General features: G+C 43.3%; 5 protein-coding genes across 5 annotated transcripts; 2 read left to right on the forward strand and 3 right to left on the reverse strand.

Annotated features, from left to right (window-relative positions):
* Window positions 1-7,074: 7,074 nt before the first annotated feature.
* Window positions 7,075-11,252, forward strand: ETH_00035270 (uncharacterized protein; the record flags this gene model as incomplete). Its single annotated transcript, XM_013373562.1, has 7 exons — window positions 7,075-7,162; window positions 7,551-7,607; window positions 8,351-8,910; window positions 9,622-9,715; window positions 9,955-9,998; window positions 10,574-10,718; window positions 11,023-11,252. The coding sequence occupies 7 exons, from the start codon at window positions 7,075-7,077 to the stop codon at window positions 11,250-11,252; spliced, it is 1,218 nt and encodes a 405-aa protein (XP_013229016.1).
* Window positions 11,253-13,738: 2,486 nt separating this feature from the next.
* Window positions 13,739-15,168, reverse strand: ETH_00035275 (Neural polypyrimidine tract binding protein, related; the record flags this gene model as incomplete). Its single annotated transcript, XM_013373563.1, has 4 exons — window positions 13,739-13,822; window positions 14,325-14,531; window positions 14,784-14,948; window positions 15,163-15,168. The coding sequence occupies 4 exons, from the start codon at window positions 15,166-15,168 to the stop codon at window positions 13,739-13,741; spliced, it is 462 nt and encodes a 153-aa protein (XP_013229017.1).
* A 181-nt stretch (window positions 15,169-15,349) lies between these two features.
* On the forward strand, window positions 15,350-15,730 carry ETH_00035280 (uncharacterized protein; the record flags this gene model as incomplete). Its single annotated transcript, XM_013373564.1, has 1 exon — window positions 15,350-15,730. The coding sequence occupies one exon, from the start codon at window positions 15,350-15,352 to the stop codon at window positions 15,728-15,730; it is 381 nt and encodes a 126-aa protein (XP_013229018.1).
* Window positions 15,731-16,322: 592 nt separating this feature from the next.
* On the reverse strand, window positions 16,323-16,776 carry ETH_00035285 (polypyrimidine track-binding protein, putative; the record flags this gene model as incomplete). Its single annotated transcript, XM_013373565.1, has 2 exons — window positions 16,323-16,345; window positions 16,596-16,776. The coding sequence occupies 2 exons, from the start codon at window positions 16,774-16,776 to the stop codon at window positions 16,323-16,325; spliced, it is 204 nt and encodes a 67-aa protein (XP_013229019.1).
* A 3,871-nt stretch (window positions 16,777-20,647) lies between these two features.
* Window positions 20,648-22,689, reverse strand: ETH_00035290 (ATP-dependent RNA helicase, putative; the record flags this gene model as incomplete). Its single annotated transcript, XM_013373566.1, has 3 exons — window positions 20,648-22,085; window positions 22,277-22,418; window positions 22,536-22,689. Coding segments are annotated over 3 exons (1,734 nt in total), but the record flags the coding sequence as incomplete, so codon positions are not given.
* Window positions 22,690-23,159: the final 470 nt, after the last annotated feature.

The following is a 23,159-nucleotide window of genomic DNA, read 5'->3' on the forward strand; positions in this document are numbered from 1 at the left end:
CTGGACCGCTGCACAGCTAGCCCTCTAGCCAGCTAGCTGGCTAGCTAGAGAGCTGTCCATCCATCCAACTATTTAGCTAGCTAGCTAGCTCAGTAGCTAGTTACCTATATATCTATCTCGCAAGCTAGCTAGCTAGCTAGCTAGCTAGCTGAAAAAGCAAACAAAACAAGCAAAACAAATAAAACAAATAAAACAAATAAAACAAATAAAACAAAACAAACAAATCAAAGAAACCAAATAAAAGAATGAAACAAAATAAAACGCAGATAAAATAAAACAAAACAAAATACAACAGAACTAAATAAAGCAAAATAAAATAAAGTAGAATAAATAAAACAAATTATACAAAACAAAATAAAATAAGACAGAGAAAATAGATAGATAAATAAACAAATGAACAAACAAATAACTAAATAAATAATAAATAAATAATAAAATAAATAAATAAATAATAAATAAATGAATAATAAAATAAATAAATAAATTGTAATAAAATAAATAAATAATGTTGCGTTTAGAATAAGCGGCTTTTTGCGGAGCGTTTTGGACGAAGTGACTCCTTGCCTTCTTCACGTCCCCGTAGATGTCGAGAGGTAATTAATTAATTATTTATTTTTTATTTATTTAATTAATTTAATTTAATTTAATTTCATTTCATTTCATTAATTTAATTTAATTAAATTAATTTAATTTAATTCAATTTAATTGGTTTAATTGATTTGATTTGTTTGGTTGGTTTGGTTGGATTGGTTGGGTGACTTGGTTTGGTTTTACTTGAAGCAGTTTAGCTGCTTTTGTCTTTTTATTTTTTTTATTTTTTAATTTTTTCAATTTCTTTTATTTCTTTTGTTTCTTTTATTTCTTTTATTTCTTTTATTTCTTTTATTTCTTCTTATTTCTTATTTCTTCTTATGTCTTCTTATTCCTTCTATTTCTTTTTTATTTCTTTTTTATTTCTTTTTAATTCCCTTTATTTCTTTTTCCTTTTATTTCTTTTATTTCTTTTTATTCCTTTTTTTTCCTTTTATTTGTTTTTATTTCTTTTATTTCTTTTATTTCTTTTTATTGCTTTTATTTCCTTTTATTTCTCTTATTTCCTTTATTTCTTTTTATTTCTTTTTATTTCTTTTTGTTTCCTTTATTTCTTTTATTTCTTTTTATTTCTTTTTATTTCTTTTATTCCTTTTATTTCTTTTTATTTCTTTTATTCCTTTTATTTCTTTTTATTTCTTTTATTTCTTTTATTTCTTTTATTTCGTCTATTTCTTTTATTTCTTTTTATTTCTTTTATTTCTTTTATTTCTTTTATTTCTTTTTATTTCGTCTATTTCTTTTTATTTCCTTTATTTCTTTTATTTCGTTTTATTTCCCTGTAATTCTTTTTATTTGTTTTTGATTCTTTTCTGTTATTTTATTTTTATTATTTTGTTTTATTATTTCGTTTTTATTTCCCTTTTTTATTTCTTTTTTATTCCTTTTTGATTCTTTTTTCTTTTTTACTTCTCCTTTATTTCTTTTTCATCTCCTTTCTATTTCTTCTTTGTTTCTTTTTCATTTTTATTTTTTAAAATCCATTTTATTCCATTTTGCTCCATTTTTAATCTCATTTTAAATCCCTTTCAAACCCTCCCCTCTCCCAAACCCTCCAAACCCTTTTAAAACCCTCTTAAAACCCTTTTAAAACCCTCTTAAAGCCCTTTTAAAACCCTTTTAAAACCCTCTTAAAACCCTCTTAGGGCCCTTTTAAAACCCTCTTAAAACTCTCTTGAAACCCTTCTAAAACCCTTCCAAAGCTCTTTTAAAACCTTCTTAAAACCCTTCTAAGCATTTCCAAACCTTTCTAAAGCCTTCTAAACCCTTCTAAACCCTCTAAACCCCAAACCCTCGAACCCGTCTAAACCCCAAACCCTCGAACCCCTCTAAACCCCCCTCAAACCCTCGAACCCCTCAAAACCCGCCTCAAACCCTCGAAGCCCTCTAAACCCCCCTCAAACCCTCGAACCCGTCTAAACCCCAAACCCTCGAACCCCTCTAAACCCCCCTCAAACCCTCGAACCCCGCAAAACCCCAAACCCTAAAAAGTGTTTTGGAGCAGGTACAAAGCGAAGATCGTGGAGCGGTTTGGAAACGCGTTCATAAAGGACAAGCTGGAGCGCGTTGCTGCTGACGGCAGCAGCAAATTCTTCAGCACCACTCGCGAGACTTTGCTGCTGCTGCTGCAGCAGCAAAAAGGTCTCCACAAGTTGGCCTTTGCGCTCGCGGCCTTCGTCAACTTCTTCGCGAACTACAAACTCCGCAACGAGGCTCTTTTTCCCCACGACCCCAAGGTCCTTATTGAAGGATTTAAACCATTTAAAAGGGTTTAGGTTGCATCAAAAGGGTTTAAGTGCATTTAAATGGTTTGGAATGGTTTAGAGGCTTTAAAATGAACTGTAAATGATTTAAACTGCATTTAAAATGATTTAAAACAATTTAAAATGCGTTTGAATGGTTTGAAATGGTTTGCACCACAGGCTCCCCAGTCGAGTGGATTTAACGGATTTAAACCATTTGAAAGGATTTAAAATGAACTATTAATTATTTAAAATGAACTATGAAGGATTTAAAATCATTTAAATGCTTTAAAATGGTTTGAATGGCCGAAAATGGATTAAATTGCGTTCAAAATGAACTATAAATGATTTAAAGTGGTTTAAAGTGCGTTTAAAATGAACTGTAAACGGTCGAAAATTGTTTACAATGGTTTAAATGGTTTAAACGGTTTAAAATGATTTAAAACGATTTTAAATCATTTTAAATCATTTTAAATCATTTAAAATTGCCTTAAATGAATTGAAGTGGATTTAAATGAGCTCTTAATGATCTAAAATGAATCAAAATGAATTCAAAATCATCTGAAGTGGACTAAAATGATCTAAAATGATCCTAAATGCATTTGAAATTATCTAAAGTGAATCAAAATGAATAAACAATGATCTAAGGTGAATCAAAATGAATAAACAATGGTCTAAAATGAATTGAAATGAATTACAATGAATTAAAATGAATCAAAATGAATTAAAATGAAGTAAAATGAATTAAAATGAATTAAAATGAATTAAAATGAGTTGAAATGAAGTGGAAATGAATTTAAAATGGTTTGAAATAAATTCAAAATGATTTAAAATGAATTTAAAAATATTCGAAATGATTTGAAATGAACTCAACTTCTTCAATTTGTAATCAATTCAATTCAATTTAATTGCATTAAACGAATTTAATTAATTAAATCCAACTAGATTAATCAAATTCAATTGAATTAATCAAATTAAATCAATTAAATTGATTAAATTAATTGATTAAATTAATTAAATTAATTTATTTAATTATTTAATTTATTTTTTTCAGGCCAAAGAGCTGACGGCTTTTGCGCTCGAGGCCGTCGCCCGGCCCTTCAGTGTCTCTCCAGTGGCGCAATTTCTCGAGTGAGAAGAGGCGTTTTGAGTGGCATTTTTGCGCATTTTTTGGCACTTTTTTGGCGCTTTTTGGAGAGTTTTGGAGACATTTCGGAAGCATTTTAAAGGCCTTTTGAAGGCCTTTTGAAGGCCTTTTGAAGGGAGTTTGAAGCGGCTTTTCTTGCTGTTTTGTTGGCAGTTTTTTGGGGTTTTTTCTCAACTTTTGCCGCGCTTTCGATGCAGTTTACCGGGACCTTTTGCGGTGCTTTTGTGGCATTTTGGTGATTTTTGTAAATGCATTTTTGTGGCACTTTAGCGGCATTTTTGTGGCAGTTTTGTGGCATTTTTGTGGCATTTTTGTGGTACTTTAGTGGCATCTTAGTGGCATCTTAGTGGCATTTTATTGGCATTTTATTGGCATCTTATTGGCACTTTATTACACCTTTTCTGCACTTTTGGGGGGCGTTTTGTGGCATTTTGAAAGCTCTTTTGTGCATTTTAGGGACATTTTTGTGAACTTTTTAGAAAGTTTTTGTGGCACTTTTGTGGACCTTTTCTGGACTATTTTTGGACATTTTGCGGACTTTTATCTGCCCACTTTGTGCCATTTTATTGCCATTTAATTGCTGTTTAATTGCTGTTTAATTGCCATTTAATTGCCATTTAATTGCCATTTAATTGCCATTTTATTGCCATTTTATTGCCATTTAATTTCCACTTTGTTGCCATTTTATTGCCATTTTATTGCCATTTTATTGCCATTTAATTGCCATTCCGTTTTTTTTATTGTGCACTTAAGATGTAATTTAAATGCATTTAAGATGTAATTTAAACGCATTTAAAATGCATTTTAGATGCATTTGAAATGCATTTAAAATGCACTTTAAATGCATTTAAAATTCACTTTTTTATTGCCATTTTACTTTCATTTTATTTGCAGTTTTGTGTCTTCTTTTGCCTCTTTGCATTGCCTTTTGCTTTTCATTTTTGTCCTTCATTAATAATCTTCATTTGCCTTATTTGTGTTTTTTAATTTTCCTGTATTTGATTTATTTTGTCCCTTATTTTCCTTTATTTTCTCTTTTTGTTTTTTTCTTTTTAGCATTTTATTTTTCTTATTTCCTCTTTATTTTCTGCTTTTTGTTTTCTTATTATTGGGGCTTTATTTGCCTTCTGCATTCGAGTGAAATTGTCTTGAAGTACATTTTGGTGATTTTGGAAAACAAACAAACAAGTAAATAAATAAATAAATAAATAAATAAATAAATAAATAAATAAATAAATAAATAAATAAATAAATAAATAAATAATAAATAAATAGTTTAATTAATTAATTGATTCAATTAATACTTAAATAAAGCAGACAAAACGGTGCGTCGCTCCCCTTTGCTGCTGCTGCTGCTGCTGCTGCTGCTGCTGCTGCTGCTGCTGCTGCTGCAGCACGGTGTACGGGTTTCCCGCAGCAGCTGCTGCGCCGCTGAGCAGAACTGTTTGTTTTGCGTTGGCAGCAATTACCACAAAGGGTTTGGAATACACTTTGGAGAAGGGGGGCCCCCTCGAGGCCCTCCTGGGGCCCTGCTTCGAGGGGGGGGCCCCCTGGGGGGCCCTCGTGGACTTTTCGCAGCAGGTGCAGCAAGCAGCAGACTCGCAAGACAACAATGATGATAATAATTAATTTATTTGTTCATTTATTTATTAATCTTTTTGTTTACTTGTTGCTGTAACGTTTCGCTCGTTGGCAGCAGCAGCAGCAGCAGCAGCAGCAGTAACGCCTGCAGCAGCAGCAGCAGCAACAGCAACAGATGCCACGCGGAGGACAGCAGCGGCAACACTGGCAGCAGCAGCACCAGCATCAGCAGCAGCAGCAAGACTCTTTTGGTGGTTTCTTTTTGGGAAGCCCGAAGACAACAGAGTTGATTACATGAACAGCAGCAAACGAGACAGAAGATTGCTGCTGCAGCAGCAGCAACAGCAGCAGCAAGAGCAGCAGCAGCAGCAGCTCCGAATCAACAGGGGACGCTGCAGCAGCAGCAGCAGCAGCAGCAGCTCTGGACTAAGGACAAAAGCTCGGCAGCAGCAAACGAACCGCTGCAGCAGCAGCTGCTTTTTAACAGGCGTAAAAGCAAATATCCAAAACGCATGCAAATAAAACAAAAGAAAACAAAAAAAAATAAAATAATGCAAACTTGGAAAAAAAGCATATTTGCAAAATATATTATTAATAAATCTGAAATGCCACAAATGCATTAAAAGCCCCTCTTGGTGCATGCAATAAAAGCAGCACGAAAGCCGCTGTTGGCTAGAATGGCGGCTTGGGGCTGCATGCAGCAACTTGGTTTGTTGACTTCGCCTCAAACTGTTTGCCACTTCTTCTGAAAGCAAAACTTTTGCAGCTTTTTCCAGTTCCAACTCTCTGCAGCAGCTGCTGCATGCACTTGGGTTTAGAAATGAGAGAAAATGGAGTAAGCAGTGGAAAATTCGAACCTCAAAAGTGCCAAAAAGGCCCTTCGGACCTGCGAACTCGCGAAACGGGAGGCAAATAAGTGAGTCCATTCTTACACTCCATTATTCGCCATTCGCGTTGAAAATTAAAATTAAAACTTGCGGCGATGCTGCTGCTGATTTTTCTGCAAACAATCTGCACGAAAAAGCGAAAAGGCAGAAGATGAGAACTTGAATTATTTCACGTTGGTTCGGCGGCGGCCGGCAGTCCGCTCGAGCGCGGGTAGCGAGGAAGAAAGAGGCCATTTAGGTAAAATAAAACACTTAAATTGCGAAAATAGAATTTACTTTTCAAAATAATTCTTGTAATTCTGCAGGAAACTGAAAGTACAAGTTTCGCCGCTGCGGCGGCGGCGCCGGGTGTATCGACACTCGACAGTGCTGCAGGTGGCCGTTCACGTTTCTTCTGCTGCTACTAAACCAAAGGATCTGACTCTCGAAACGCGGAGAGTGCATTATTAGTATTATTTTGAGTCTTTTTCAGGAAAAGTTGGGGGGAAAAGACGCAAAAGTCCACTGGTCGTGGCGGGTGGCTTCCGTGACAGCGAGAACTGCGGCGGCCCGCGAGAGCACCTGGGGCCGATCAGCAGCAGTTCACCGGGTAATTGTTGCTCTTTTTGCATGCAACAGAATAAATACAAGTACCTTTTCTTTGGATTTCCCAGAGAGCTTGAAATGTGCAGGTTTAGCAGCCGCTTTCCCTAGCTTTCTGCGGGGAGCCTTCCGGCTGCATCGCGGCGACCGTCTCATGTCGGTTTCTGTAAGCTCGATTACTTCCTTCGTTCTTTGCTTTTAACTTATTTACTTTATTTTTCAAGTTTTTCTTCTTTGTTTCACCAGCTGTTGCTGAAGGACTGCAGCAACAAGCGCCGCCTAGCGCCTCCTGCTGGTCCCGCAGCCGCTGCTGCTGCTGCTGCTGCTGCAGCAGCGCAGACAATGAAGTGATCCGCCTTTGCGGCACTAAGGGGCAGTAATGTACTTCGGGACGACGTCAAGGCCTTCTGTGACTCCACAGCAGCAGCAGCAGCAGCCTCAACCGGAGCAGCACCAGCAGCAGCAACAGCAGCAGCAGCAGCAGCAGCAAATCCTTTGATTTCAGCAGTTAAGCCTCTGCACCTGCAGCACAACCCGCAGCAAAATGGACTTGTGCTCTTTCTGCTGCACCGATGAGGCTGACTTGGGGGTGGCCCCTTACGACCGCATAGCTGCGCACATAGGATTATCAGGTGGGCCTAGGGTTTAGGGTTTAGGGTTTAGGGTTTAGGGTTTAGGGTTTAGGGTTTGCGGAGGTTGACAGCTAGTATGGGGGCTAAGCAGACACCAATTTGTTTTGCTGCAGCCCTGGCGCGACCTGTTGGCTTCTAACGCTTTAGGGTTTAGGGTTTTCGGTTTATGGTTTAGGGTTTAGGGTTTAGGGTTTAGCAGCCTAGCAGAAAGACGAGGGGACCATTTTGTGTGCTGCTTCTCTTTTCTTTTTAAATCCGAATTCTTAATTTCGGAGCTTTTTGGAATGTTTACTTACCGATTCCTTTTTTAGTTTTCTCTTTTGTTTTCCTCTAAAAACTATTTAAAATTGCTTTTATCTTTTTGCTGCTGCTGCTGCTGCTGCTGCAGATGACGACTTACTGGATTTCGAAAGCGACAGCGCAGATGCGCCTAGCTTGGCAAGAGGTGCTAAGCTAAACCCTAAACCCTAAACCCTAAACCCTAGATTTTGCTCGATGCATCGAATTAATGTGTTTTATTTATCCTATTTTTGCATTTATTTAATAATAATTAAGTATTTTTTTGATATTTATTATTTCAATTGAGAAAATAAATATATTTTATTTTTTAATTTTGAATTTCCCCTTTCGTGTTTCTGTCGACGCGAGTTGGGCTGTACATACACCCGAAGCTCGCGCGCGCGGAAACCTCCTGAAGTGTATTGGACTCATTTTGCGTTTTGAAAAGTGGAATTTGAAAATAACTAAACTTTAATTAATTAGGGTCTTAAAATTTATCAAGAAGTTGCATGCAAAGAAGAAAGAAAAGAAGGAGAAAAAAGAAAAGTGCTGCTGCAACTTGAACTGCGTTTCTGCTGCAAGTCCGTTTGCTGCAGCAGCTGCAGCAAACTGCTGCTTCTGCTTCAATGTCTTCTGCTCCTTGCTGCAGCAGCTGCAGCAAACTGCTGCTTGTCTTTTGCCTTTTGCTGCAGCAGCTGCAGCAAACTGCTGCTTCTGCTCACAACTTCAATGTCTTTTGCCTTTTGCTGCAGCAGCTGCATCAAACTGCTGCTTCTGCTTCAATGTCTTCTGCTTCTTGCTGCAGCAGAAGCAGCAAACTGCTGCTTCTGCTTCAATGTTTTTGCCTTTTGCTGCAGCAGCAGCAACAAACTGCTGCTTCTGCTTCAATGTTTTTGCTTTTTGCTGCAGCAGCAAAAAGAAATAAATCGCAAAATAGAAAACTCAAAAGCCGCGTGAGCTCTGAGGTGTACAGACTCGAGGAGTCGCTGCGGCGCTCTCGCGAGCAGCAGGAGCTGCTGCGGCACCACAAGCAGCAGCAGCAGCAGCAGCAGCAGCAGGGCGTGCCCCGCAGGCACAGCAGCTCGCTGTCGCGCAGCTTCGGCAGCAACAGCAGCAACAGCAGCAAAAGGAACTCCACCGAATCCGCACCTGCAGCAGCAGCAGAACCGGCCGAAGCAGCAGCAACAGCAGCAGCAAAACATTCCAAGAGGGCCCCCAGCAGCAGCAGCATCGCGTCCAGCAGCAAGCTCACGCAACAGCGCAGCAGCAGCCCGCCCGCCCCTGCTGCTGCTGCTGCAACAGCAGCAGAGCCTCTCCCGCAGCGTTTGCCTTCAGCTAGACACAAGCAGCAGCAGCAGCAGCAGCAAAATGCTGCAGCACAGCAGCAAGAAAATGGCGAAGCAAAAAGCCAAGAGATGCGAAGACCCTCAGGGATTAGGAGACTCAGCGACATGTCTGAAGCAGAAAAGGTGAAACAGCTAGCTGGCTAGCTAGCTAGCTAGCCATTTAACTAGCTAGCTACCTAGCTAGGTAGCTAGTTAAATAGGCAGCTAGATGTGTAGCTGGCTAGCCAGCCAGTTGGCCGTAGCTAGCTAGCTTGTAGGTGGCTAGCTTTGATAGTCTCTGGGCGGTTAGGTGGCTGGGTGGGCAGCTAGCTAGCTAGCTGCCCAACCAGCTAGCTAGCTAGCTAGCTAGCTGCCCACGGAGCTGGATGGATAGCTCGATAGGCAGCAAGTGGGGGCAGCTAGCTGCGCAGCTAGCTGGGAGCTGGACAGTCTCGGTAATTAGCTAGCTAGCTAGCCAGGTTAATAGGCAGCTAGCTAGCTGGCTAGCTAGCTAGCTAGCTAGCGAGTGGCCTAGCTAGTCACCCAAGTAGCCGCATGTTCAGCTAGCCAGCCAGGTAGCCACTCAACTAGCTATACGTCTGGCCAGCCAGCTAGCTAGCCAGCTAGCTAGCTAGCTAGCTAGCTGACCAGCTAGCCAGCCAGCTAGCTAGCCAGCTAGCCAGCTGTCGTCGTCTCCTAGTTATTTTGGCCGTTTGAGCTGTTGCGTCTGGACTGTTTGATTCGAAAAGCGTTTTTTAATGAATTAAAAAAGCAATTTAAAAATAAAATAAAATGAAACAAAATAAATAAAATAAAATAAAATAAAATACAATATTTATTTTATTTTTTGTTTAGGCCAAGGAGAAGAAAAGGCTGCAGGCACTTGTGAAAGAATTTGCAAAAGAAGCTGTTGCAGGGTTTGAGGTGACCCTCGTGGACATTTACAAAGGTCAGTGGCCCTAAACCCGAAATCCTAAACCCTAATTTAGGGTTTAGGGTTTGGGGGCGTGCCCGGGGGTCTTGAGCAGAGTGGAAAGTAGGGTTTAGGGTATAGGACGCAAATCAGTTGTTGTTTTCTTTTTATTTTTTCTTCACTAATTAATTTAATTTATTAGTTCATTTTGTTTATTTTTATTTGTTTTTATCTATTTATTTGTGTTTATATTTATTTTCTTTTTTTCTTTTCAGAAAAAACTTCAACTGCTGTCTTTTCAATGGACCGGCACCTGCTGGTGAGTCATTAAAATGAATTTGCGAAGTTATTTATTAATTCATTTATTTTATTATTTATTTATTTAAATTAATTAATTAAAAATTCTTTGCTTATTTTATTTGATTTATTGTCTGATTATTTGCGATGAAGAATGGAAATAATTCAACAAATTAAATTATACGTTCAGTTATTCAATTAGGATGACTACTTGGGTCAGTTGGATGCACCGGCCCTAAACCCTAAACCCTAAACCCTAAAATAGGGTTTAGGGTTTAGTGCTTCGGAGTCACCTGGGTGGACCCCATCGTCACCTTTTTCAGCTCCTCTTCAATTAAATTAAATGACTAATTTATTTTAATTTATTTAACGACAAATTAATTAGAGAAATGCATCAAGTGAAAAAAAGAAGTTGAAAATTTCGAAAAAGCATTTACTTGTCTTGTTTCTTTTTCGTTTTTTTTCGTTTTTTTTATTTTTTCGTTTAAATTCTTTTTGCACAAAGTTGAATTAAATTGAATTAAACTGAATTAAAGTGCATTTGCCTTCTCTTTTTCAAAAAGAACAAAATGTTTTTTGATTTTGTTTTGAATTCAGAACATCGCAGTCACTTCTGCAGAAAGTCCTTTTCCGGAATTCCCCGTCGCCGACATTCGCGGAATTTTAAAAGCAGAAGATTTTTTCAAAAAAGAAAAAAAAGAAAAAGAAAAAAGTTTCTTCGAAAACTTCGATAAAGGACTGGGTCCGTCTTCTTTCATTTCAACTTTTCTTTTTTTCATCTTTTCGTCGTTTTGCAAACTTTTAAAAAAAAAAGTTAAAATTCATCTGCATGTGTTTTGGGGCTTTTTGAATTATTCAAATCCAAAATTTATTTCACTTTCAAGTTTTTCCGATTTCGCCGAATCCGCTGTTTGAACTTTAAACACTTCTAAGGATAAATTAAATAATAAATAAATTAATTAATTAACCATATATTTATTTATTTATTTATTTATTCATTTATTTACCTATTTATTTGATGGAGCTTTGCAATTTTGCTGCTGCAGTTCTTGTGCTGAAAAGCCACGAAGAAATGCTTCTGGAGTTTCCAGAAAAAGCAGACAGAGACAGAGCCTACGCCAGCTTGAAGATCCTCAGGCAAGTGCAGCAGCAGCAGCAGCAGCAGCAGCAGCAGCAACAGCAGCAACAGCAGCAGCAGCTGCTGCTGCTGCTGCTGCGCTTGCGTCAAGATCTCCTGAAAGTGCAGCTCGGGGCTTTAAAGGCAAAATTAAATTAGAATTTAATTAAATATCTTTTATTTACAAAAAAAGTATTTTAACTTTAATTTAAAAGTATTTTAATTTTAATTTAAGGTATTTTTAATAAAAAGACATTTTGGAATTGCTGCTGCTTTTGTGCGCCAGGCTGTCTGTGGACCTCGGGAAGAAGTGAAGAGAATTAAATTAAATTAAATTAATTAATTAAATTTAACTAAATTTAATTAAATTAAATTAAATTAATTTAATTTAATTCTCTAATTAATTCAATTCAAATGAACATCCAACAAATCCAAATGGCCGCTTCAGGTGTATAAACACGAAAGCCGATTTAGCTAGCGTATATACACTCCAAGCAGCAAGAGCTGCTGCTGCTGCTGCGTCTGCTGCTGCTGCTGCTGCTGCTACTGCAGCAGCAGCTGCTGCAGCGGCTGCTGCTATTGCAGCAGCAGCAAAAGCTGCAAAAGCAGCAGCAACTGTTCTGCAGCTGTGCAAGGGTTGCAGCAGCCGCAGCAGCAGCTGCAACAGCAAGAGCTGCTGCTGCTGCAGCAACTGCAGCAGCAGCAGCACTTTTTGTAAAAAGGGACACAGCCTCTCCCTCTTTGGATGTCAAGTATTTAATTAACAAAGGGAGACACTATTCTTGCAGCCAAATTGCCCTTAGCAGCAGCAGCCTCAAAGAACTAGCAGCAGCAGCAGCAGCCACAAAGAACTAGCAGTAGCAGCTGCAGCAGCCACAAAGAACTAGCAGCAGCAACAGCAGCAGCCACAGTGAACTAGCAGCAGCAACAGCAGCGACAAAGAACTTGAAGGACCAACAACAACAGCAGCAGCAGCCACAAAGAACTAGCAGCAGCAACAGCAGCAGCCACAAAGAACTAGCAGCAGCAACAGCAGCAGCAGCAGCAGCAGTTGCAAAGGCCCGATTTGTTTCTTCTTGCAGGGAAATAAATGAAAATGAATTAAAAGAAATAAATTGAAAATGAATTTAAACTAAATTAAAAGTGAATTTAAAATAAATTAGGAGTGAATTTAAAACAAATTAAAAATGGATTTAAAATAAATTAAAAGTGTTTGAAGAAATCCAGAAAAAGAGAAAAAAGAAAAATATGCGGCGAAGGGCTTCATAAGACAGCAGCAATTTAAATAAAGTTAATTTAATTAAGTGAATTAAATTAATTAGGTTAACTTAAATTAATTAAATTATTCAAATTAAATTAAATTAAATTATTTAAATTAATTAAATAATAAATAAAGAATGAAATAAACAATTAATTGTAACTGCAACTTAGAGCTGCAGCTCTTTTGTTCATTTTGAATCAAAATGAGGCAAAACCAAAGAAGAAAGAAACGCTCAATTTGCTGCTGCTGCTGCTGCTGCTGCAGCAGCTGCTGCAGCAGCAGCAAATGCAGATAAAATCGCTCCACGAGTTGTCGCTGCAGCAATTGGCGCTGCTGCTGCTGCAGCGTGCGCTATTGCTGCTGCAGCACCTGCTGCGCTTGCTGCTGCTGCAAGCTGCTGCTGCGGCAGCAGCAACAGCAGCAACCGCAGATAAAGTTGCTCCAAGAGTTGCTGCTGCAACAACTGCTGCTGCTGTTGCTGCTGCAGGAAACGCTGCTGCTGCTGCTGCAACTGCTCCTGCTGCTGCTGCAAGCGCCGGCGCTGCCGCAGAAACTGCTGCCGCTGCTACTCCTGCTGCCGCTGCGACTCCTGCTGCTGCTGCAGCAACTGCAGCAGCAGCAGCAGCAGCGCGTGACCAGTGGTCCACCCAAAGGAGTTGTTGTGGTTTGCATTTGCAGACAATAAAGAAGAAGCAGCAGCAGCAAAGTCTTCCAAAGTCTTTTTGCTGCTCTTTGGTCTACACTTCTAATTAATTGCTTTTCAATTTGTGTATTTAAATTGCTTCCACCCTAAACCCTAAACCCTAAACCCTAAACCCTTGAAACACAACTACCCCCCCGCCCGCTCCAGCTCGCGCTCCGGGGCCCCACAGCCCCAAACCCTAAACCCTAAACCCTAAACCCGCGAGCCTGCAGCTTCGGGAGGCACATTTGCGATGCAGCTATTTAGGAATTTGTTTAGCAGAGAAAAAGCCTCACCGAATAAATAAATAAATAAATAATTAAATAATTTATTTATTTATTTACATTTAAATTAGTAAGCAACAATCTAAATACCAATCCACTTCCTTGCTTGTGCGCATGCATATTCATATACGCAGCAGCCGCTCTTGCTGCTGCTGCAGTTGCTGCTGCTGCTGCTTGTGCAACAGCAGTAGCGCCCCTCCCCATCACTCTGTTGCTGCTGCAGCCGCTTTGCTCGCTGCTGCGGGTGTAGCTGCTGCTGCTGCTGCCGCTGCAGTAGCTGCTGCTGCTGCCGCTGCAGTAGCTGCTGCTGCTGTTGCTGCTGCTGCTGCTGCAGTAACTGCTGCTGCTGCTGCTGCTGCTGCTGCAGTAACTGCTGCTGCTGCTGCAGTAACTGCTGCTGCTGCTGCTGCTGCTGCAGCTAAATAACGCTTTTGGAAAAAGCCACCTTCAGTGACCTGCCCATGAAATCGTAATTGTGGAGATGCATGACGGCGCTAATCGCCTGAAGACAAAAAGTGGAAATAAATTTAAAATTGAAAAACTTGAAATAAAACAAATTAATATAATTTGAAATTATAAAATTAAAAATAAAACAAAGAATAAATTAAAATGAAACTGGAATTGCGAAATGACGAAACAAATTCCAAATCAAAAACTGAAAAGCCTGACCGGGTGTAGGTACAGGTGCTGCAAACGCGGTATCTTGCAAAGATAAATATAAAATAGAAACACAAATATAAAACATAATTATAAAACGTGAAAATACAGCAAAAAATAAATATAAATATGAATATAAAAGGGCAAAGTGGAGAAACGGAATTCTGAAAAGCGAACACGCACGTGGGGTGCATGTACACCCCGCGTTTGAACGCAAAATTCAAAATGGAGGAAAAGCGGAAAAGGAAACAATAAAATGAAAAAAGAATAAAAAGGAGAGACGACATAAATTAAATTGAAATTAAATTAAATTGAATATATTTTCGGGACAAAAGGAAGCACTTTACCTTTTCTTCGCTTTCGAGCTCCATGATGCAGAGTTTGGTTTTGCTGTTTTCGTTTTTCGGCTTTTTGAAATTTATTTTGTTCACTTTTCCCTGATGTTTAAACAATTCAATTATGTCTTCTGTTGTTGCTGCTTCATTAATGTTCGCCACAAACACTGTCCGCGTCGGCTTGCATGCGCTCTTCACATACTTCTCTATGTCTTCAGCCTGCAGCAGCAGCAGCAGCAGCAGCAGCAGCAAAGGCAGCAGGCGTTCACGCGTCCACTTAGATGCATGTTTCCCACTAGCTAGCTAGCTAGCTGGCTAGCTAGCTGCACTTGACACTGTAGCCAGCTAGCTGCGGCAGCAGCAGCAGCAGCAACCCGCTGCAGCAGCTAGCAGCAGCAACCAGCAGCACCAACCCACGGCAACAGTTAGCAGCAGCAGCAGCAGCAGCAGCAGCTAGCTGCAGCAGCTCACCCCGTATCTTTGGTCCTTCATGGTAAAAGCCACAGTGCGTTTTTCGTCTTCTGCTGCTGTTGAATCTGCTGCTGCTGCTGCTGCTGCTGCTGCTGCTGACGGCAGCCGCACTTCCTTGTTGCGGCTGAGGGTCATCTGCAGCTCCTGGCCTTCGCAAACTGCCCCCTAAAACAAAAATAAAATAAGTAAGATAAATTTAATTAAATTAAATGAATTAAATTAAATAATAAAATAAATTAAACTAAATAAGTTAAATAATTAAAACAAATAAATAATTAGTTCTGCAGTGAGTTGTTCACGAGAACTCGGGCCACAAAAACCCCAAACGCGCAGCAGCAACAAAACCCTAAACCCTAAACCCTAAACCCTAAACCCTCACGAGCATGAGTCTTTGGGCAATGGTTGCGTAGAAAGGAAGGGCGTATTGAATCAAAGCAGTGTCAGGTCTTTCTTTTAAAATTTTAATTCGCAAAACACTCCCGTATAAGCTGAACAGGTTAAACAGCTGCAGCAGCAGCAGCAGCAGCAGCAAGGGAAACAAATTCAGTTCAAACTGCAGCAGCAGCATGAGCACCGGCAAAGAGAAACTGGAGCAGCAGCAAAACAAACAAATGCAGCAGCATCAGCAGCAGCATCATCAAAGTCAGCAGCAGCAGGAGCAGCAACAGCACCAAGAGCAGCAGCAGCAGCGCCACAAGCAGCACCATCAGCATCAGCACAGCAGCACCGCAGCAGCAGCACTGCAGCAGCAGCACCGCAGCAGCAGAATTGCAGCAGCAGCATCGCAGCAGCAGCACTGCAGCAGCAGAATTGCAGCAGCAGCATCGCAGCAGCAGCACGGCAGCAGCAGCAGCACGGCAGCAGCAGCACGGCAGCAGCAGCACGGCAGCAGCAGCACGGCAGCAGCAGCAGCAGCAGCAGCAGCAGACCATCTGGATGTTGACTGAGGCGGGAATGTTGTAGACAATGATGACGGGGGAATGGTCCTCCTGGGCCTGGACCGCGGTGGCGAACTGAGCAGCACCAGGGGCAGCCTGGGTACCCCCAGACCTCGGCGTATTTTGAAGAAACCTCAACGAATTCGACTTGCGCGCCAAGCCCTCCAACCGGGGCCCAAGGCCCTAAACCCTAAGGGGGAAGGCCTGAACCCGGGGTCCTGGGCAGCGCGCTGCGCGCAGCCGCCGCCCGACGCGCCTTTTGGCTGCACGCTTGGGTGCCAAAGTCCTTTGGGGAGCTTGCAAACCCTAAACCCTAAACCCTAAACCCTAAACCCAAACCCTAAACCCTAAACCCTAAACCCTAAACCCTGAACCCTGGGCCCTGGGCAGCGCGCTGCGCGCAGCCGCCGCCCGACGCGCCTTTTCGCTGCACGCTTGGGTGTCAAAGTCCTTTCGGGAGCTTGCAAACCCTAAACCCTAAACCCTAAACCCTAAACCCTAAACCCTAAACCCTAAACCCTAAACCCTAAACCCTAGAAGGGGTGCTGCTTGCTTGGAAGCGTTGCTGAAGGCGTTCCGCGTTCTGGTCAGGGAGTGGGGACTAGTGGGCCACTCTAGGCACCCCTAAACCCTAAACCCTAAACCCTAAACCCTCAGCAAACCCTCGCTCGACGCGCCTCTGCCCCAGCTCCACACACCCCCGGCAAACCCTAAGCCCTCACAAACCCCAAACCCTCGTCTCCCGCTACCCCCTACACCCACAGCAGCAGCAGCAGCAGCAGCACCTGCTGCTGCTGCTGCAGCAACTGCTGCAGCAGCAGCAGCAGCTGCTTCTGCTCCCCGGCGACCCTGGCTCCTCCGCTTCTACCCCTACCCCTGCCTCTGCCCCTCCCACTGCTGCTGCTGCTGCTGCTGCTGCTGCTGCAGCTCACCTTCTCGACTTCTCCGAATCTGGAAAAGAGGTGGTGAATTAAATCCAAGTCCACAGGGTACTTGATGTTGGAGACAGAAGCCAGCAGCACGCGGCCGGGGGCCCCCGGAGGCTGGGGGTCCATTGTTTTGGGGGCCCTTGGGTGGAGGGCAGCGGGGGACTGCTGGTCTTGCAGCATAGCAGCAGCAGCAGCAGCAGCAGCAGCAGCGGCGGCGGCGGGCAGCAGCAGCAGCAGCGGCGGCAGCCTTCGCGAGGCGCGGGAGAGGCAGCAGCTGCCCAGAAAGAAACTAAAGCTGGTTTTTGGGTAGCAGCAGCAGCAGCCGAAGACTCAAGTGTACATACACCCCAGCCTGCGGACGCCCTCGCAGCCACACAGCCCCGCAGCACCACGCAGGGCAGTTTGTTTGTCCTTTGGGGTTTCAAAAAGTCTAAAGAACAAAATAAAGACAATTTAAATTCAATTCTTCTCCAAATTAAACTTCCTCGCGGAGAGAAACGCCCAAACTCCCCCCCTGCAGCAGCAGCAGCAGCAGCATGCTGCCGCGGCACCTAGGGGACTTGCTGCATTACACCTCGCCACACCCCCCGGACTTCCTTTTCTCGCCTTTCGCAATCCAGCTATCTTAAATGCATTTATTATTTATGCCAAAGCACACAAAGGCGAAAAATAGCCGCCAAAATTATGCCCTGACGGCGCCCCACGCGCGGTGTCCGTACACCCGCCGCCACCCGCACCGAGAAACCGCCTTTCTTTTTAACCCATTTTACACTTTTCACCTCTAAATCCGCAAAATAAACCCTTTTAAACCCCAAAATCTAATTTAACGAAACAAAATCCCCCCTTTTCCCGCTGCTTTCGCTCGCTTTCCGCGCCGCCTCCGGTGTATGGTCACCTGCCGCGGGGTGTACATACACTAGACGTGCCCGCCCCGGACACCACCCCTTTTCCCCCGTTTTTCGCCATTTTTTTCACCTTTTAGAATTGAAATAAATTATTTAGCAGCCCCTGCACCTCTTAAAAGCAGAGGGGCTCGAAGAGCGACTTATTTGCGTCTCTTCGAGCCCCTCTACGCTCCTTTCGATTCCACTTTGAAGAACTTTAAAAGCAGCTCGAAAAAAACTGCTTCTCGCTGCTCGGGTGTATGTACACCTCAGCAGGCCAGCTGAAATACTAAAGGCGAACCCTTCTCGCCTCGCCCAGCCCGCCCCAAACCCTAAACCCTAAACCCTAGAAAGCAGAACTCGAGAGTCCCAGCGAATTGTTTAAAACCAAGTTTTCACTTCGAAGTAATTTCGGGTTTTGTCTTGGACAGCTCCGGGTGTACGTACACCCCAACATATTGTGCAAATAGACTTGTGTCTCTCTTGAAGAATTTACTGACAAAAATATATTTTGCAAACTAAAAATGCATTAAAGTGCATTTATGAATATCTGAGAAAGTGCAAATGCATGCGCCCATCAGCAAAACCCTTGTTTGCGGGTTCGCAGCCACCCGCCCCCAAACCCTAAACCCTAAACCCTAAACCCTCGTTTTGCGCTTCTTCACTCTTTTGATTGCAAACGATCTATTGGGGGCTCCTTTCTTCGCGATTTTGAATGCTTGCTTCTTCATCCATTTGCTTTTTGCTGCTGCTGCTGCTGCTGTTGCTGCTGCTCCTTTTTTGCCTTTGGGGGCGTTTTTCAGCCGCCGCTGCTCTTCGCGTTTTCGGCCTTTTGCAATCTGCATGCAAAAGAGCTGCTAAATGGAAGTAAATTAAAAAAGGAATTAAAAGAATTAAAAAATCAAAACAAAAACAAGTTGAAAGAGTTTAAAAAGCAAAAAAAGGAATTAAAACAGAGTCGCAAGCAGCAGCACGCGCTGCTCTAAAATGGAACAAAAGAAAAAATGAAAAAATAAACAAAAAGGAGATTAAAATAAACAAAAGAGGAAACAAAAATAAAGAAAAACAATGAAATAAAGAACCAAAGGAAAGATAAACGCACAAGAAGTAAAAAGAGAAAAAAGAAAAAGACAAAAAAAAGACAAAAATGCGCTTTTTCGTTTTTACCTGCTGCACAGTCTTGAGCTGTCCGTACACTTCAGGGTTGTTCTTTTTGCCTTTTTGCAAATTCATTTTTGAATTTAAATTTATTTCTTTTTGGATTAATTTCTTTGCAATTCGAGTCTGCTTGTGAGTTAGCGGGGCCCCCTTCTGCAGCGCCTCTTTAATGCCTAAATAAATAAATAAATAAACACGTAAATAAATAAATAAATAACAAATAATAAATAAATAATAAATAAATAAATAAATAATGATGAATGAGGAATTAATAACTAAACGGAATGAAGATAGAAAAAAAACAAAGCCAGCTCAGGTGGACAGAAACCCCGCTGAAACAGCAGCAGCAGCAGCAGCCGCAAAGCAGCAGCAGCAACGCAGCAGCAGCAGCACAGCAGTCACGCCTCGGTGGACGAATAGCCCGGGGCCTCTAAAGATGCTGCTGAAACCCTAAACCCTAAACCCTAGACCCTAAACCCTAAACCCTTACCTAGATGTTTGGAATGCAGCGGCAAGAAGCGAATTTTGTTGCTGGGAGATTCATCAGTATCTGGAGGCTCTTCTGAACACCAACAAACCCTAAACCCTAAACCCTAAACCCTAAGTCCTAGTTTTCAAACCCTCGACGCGACGCCTTCTCTGAGGCCTCCAATGGCCCTTGTGTGCGTCCTCCGAATACCACCAGCCCTCCAAACCCTAAACCCTAACCCCCAAACCCTAAACCCTAAACCCTAAACCCTAAACCCTGCTGACCTGTTCGGCTGGCGCGGCTGCGGCTGCGCTCCGGGGGGTTGAGATTAGGGTTTTCCATTTCCCCCACTTTTTGAATTCTTTGTTTTGTCCTTTTGCACCACTGGGCGTAGCGAAAGGCGCAGCTGCTGAGGCCCCAAAACACGCAAATCGAGGGTTTAGGGTTTAGGGTTTAGGGTTTGGGGTTTGGGGGAGGCGCTGAAGTGCGGCTAAGCAAAGAATGCAATGGGGAGAGAAAAACGAAATAAAGAGAAACAGAATAAAAAGTAAAAAGAAATTAAAAGCAATTTGAAGAAATTAAAAAAAATTAAAAGAAATTAAAAGGAATTAAAAGAGACAAAAAAGAGACAAGAGGGAGACAAAAGAAGAACAAAAAAAGAGACAAAAGAGGAGATGAAAAAGGAAATAGAAAGAGACAAAAAGAAACAAAAAAAGAGAGACAGAAAGAGACAGAAAAGGGGGATAAAATGGAGAAAAAAAGGAGACAAAAAGGACAAAAAACGCAGATTAAAAAGGAAACAAAAAGACTCCAAAAAGGAGAAAAAAGAAAAAAAAGAAAAAATAAGGTTTGAAACTTGCATTTTTCTTTCTTCTTTTTCTCCTTTTTTTTGCCTTTTTACTGCCAATCCAGAAGCACTGTCAATTCGCATTAAAACATATTTTCTTTTCTTCGGGTCCCACCTGCATGCAAAGTTCGGGTGTACGTACACCTGCATGCAGATCTGGGGTGTACGTACACCTGAAGTACGCGCCGGGGTGTACGTACACCTGAAGTCTTTTTCCGTTTCAAATGCGAAGTGGAAATCAAATCTCCGAACTTTTCCATTTTCTGCATTTATTTGCCTTTTAATTCCCAAAGTTTTGCATTTTTGGAATGAATTAAAGTCCATTCCCCGAAAAATTCAAAAAAGAAGTCCATAAATGCAAATGTTTCACAAATTTCAACTTTTCCATTTTTGCTGCATTTCAATTTTCATTTGTTTCCCTATCTGCACTTGCATGCATTTATAATTGCATTTTCTTCATTTCGAGATTCAAATTTGATGAAAATTAGAAAATTAAATTTTGGATTTTAATTCAACTTTTTTTCATTTCCACTTACTTCCCCAGCAGTACATACATACACCACAAAGTCCAGCGAAGGCCGCTGCTGCTTCTGCTACTGCTGCTGCTGCTGCTGCTGCTGTTGCTGCTGCTGCTGCTGCTTACTTTCTTTTTTCCTGGTATTTGGCCCGCCTCAAGTCTGCTTCTTCATCTGCATATGTTGTGTGCTGCTGGTGCTGCAGCTGCAGCATCACATGTTCTCCTTCTGCTTTTGCTTCTGGAGACACATCAACGAAGACGTTCTCACTTTTGCTGCTGCTGTCTGCTGCTGCTGCTGCTGCTGCTGCTGCTGCTGCTGCAGTTGCTGCTGCTGCTCTGGGGTCCACGCCCATCTCCTTCGCCACTTTCTGTAGTCTCCTTTTGCTGACTCGCCGGCGCTTTGCTGTTGCTGCTGCTGCTGCTGCTTCCAGCGCATGCAGAGCGTTGCACCCGCCAGCGCCCTGCTGCTGCTGCTGCTGCTGCGCTTCGTCGAGCCCGCTGCTGCTGCTGCTGCTGCCGTCTCCAGCGTCTCCCTGCTGCTGCTGCTGCAGCAGCTCCTCGTCTGAGTCGTCAGCGTCAGAGTCTTCGATGGCTCTCCTGTGTCTCCTTTCCTCTGCTGCAGCAGCAGCAGCAACAGCTGCTCTTTCTTTCTGTCTGCTGCTGATGGCTTCTACTGCTGCTGCACTCAAAACGCTGCCTTGGACCCCCACTCTGGGTCTAAAGCGCCTCATGGTTTGCAGCAGCTGCACATCCACCCCTTGCTGCTGCTGCTGCTGCTTCTGAAGCAGCTGCTGCAGCGTTTGCTGCTGGGCGGGGGGCAGGCGCTGCAGCTGCTGCTGCAGCGCCAGCTGCTGCTGCTGCTGCTTCCGCTGCAGCAACGGCAGCAGCTGCTGCTCCGTGAAGGGCGTCGCCGACAGCAGCAAAAGACCCCCCACCTCCTGCAGCAGCTGCTTCGCCCTTTGACAGCCTTGCTTGCTTGCTGCTGCTCTTGTTTTGTAATAAAGCTTTTCTGCTGCTGCTGCTGACCGCTGCAGCGACTGCGCCTCCAGGTCTTGCTGCAGACAAGAAGACACAGCTTCTTGAAACAAGTCCAAATCAGCAGCAGCTCCTAAGGGATAAATTCCTGTAGACACGCGACCCAGTTCTGCTGCTGCTGCTGCTGCTGCTGCTGTATTATCTGCCTCTGTTGCCGCTCCTTCTCTGTCGTCGTCTGCTGCTGCTGCAGCAGCAGCAGCACCTGCTGCTGCTGCTGGCGACGCTGCTTCCGCTGTTGCCGGTGCTGCTGCTGCTTCAGCGTCTGCATCAGCACCTGCTGCTGCTGCTTCAGCGTCTGCATCAGCATCTGTTGCTGCTGCTGCTGCTGCAGCGCTGCCGTGCGCCGCAGCTGCTGAGGCCTCCTGCGCCTCTCCCTCCTGCGCCTCCTCCCGCACCTGCTGCTGCTGCTGCTGCTGCTGCTGCATGCACTGGGCCAAAGGGACAATTCTCCCGCCCACGAAAGCCATTATGTCGAAGGCGAAGGGCAAGTCCTCGGGGGTGGTGATGGAGATGACGCAGCCCTCTCTGGAAAGCGCAAAAATAGACAAAAAAATGAACAATAAATGGGAAATAAATGACAAAATAAAAACTAAATAATAAACAAACAATAAATAAATAATAAATAAATAATAAATAAATAATAAACAAATGAAAATGAACGAACACAAACGCGAAATGAGCGGAAGAACGCGGCGGGCGCTGGGGTGTATGCGCACCTCCCGGCGCGCGCGGTGCGGCCCGCGCGGTGTACGTACACCCGAGCAGAAGCTGGAAAGTCGAAATTAATTACAAAAGGAAGTTCAGAAATATCAATTCCTCTTGCTGCCACATCGGTGACAATTAAAAACAAAGACCGGCCTGCAAACCCTCGAACACGCACAACCCCTAAACCCTAAACCCTCGCCCGCCAGCCACCCGCGCCCGCCGCGCCCCTGCCTACGGTGTAGGGTTTAGGGTTTAGGGTTTAGGGTTTACGTTTTCGGAAGGCGGCGAGGTTGGCGGTTCTGTCTCTTTGCTCCATCGAGCCGTAAATAATCAAAGGGTTTATTTTGAGGGTTTTGAAAATAACTAATTTCAAAAACTCCGCCTGGTGGCGAGTGTTTACAAACACCAGCGCCTGCTGCTCCCCCTGAAACGCAAACCCTAAACCCTAAACCCTAAACCCTAAACCCTAAACCCTGGGCAATGAGTGGGCGCAAACCCTGGCGCATCGAGCAGCCGCAGCAGCTGCGGCGTGGACGGGCGCAGCAGCAGCAGGGCATTCGGGGGCTTAGGGCTTAGGGTTTAGGGTTTAGGGTTTAGGGTTTACGGCTTGGAGGGCTTGGAGGAGGTAGAGGAGGGCTGGGACTTTGAGGGTTTGGGAGGCGAAGAGGAAGCGGAGGAAAAGGGTTTGGTTGAGCTGCGAGGGTTTGTGGACTTGGACGAAAAGAGGGTTTTGAAGTCCAAAAGAAATAAACTCTAAAAGAGAGGATGGGAGCGAAGCAGCTACAAAAACCCCCTGCTGCTTTGCTGCTAGGGCCCCCCACAGCAGCTGCAGCTGGGGCCCCCAGCCAGCCTCCAGCAGCTTATCTGCTTCGTCGAGAACTGCAGCAGCAACAG

This window comes from Eimeria tenella, genomic scaffold, assembly GCF_000499545.2.
Source record: "Eimeria tenella Houghton genomic scaffold, Eth_scaff156, whole genome shotgun sequence".
Classification (NCBI taxonomy): Eukaryota; Apicomplexa; class Conoidasida; order Eucoccidiorida; family Eimeriidae; genus Eimeria; species Eimeria tenella.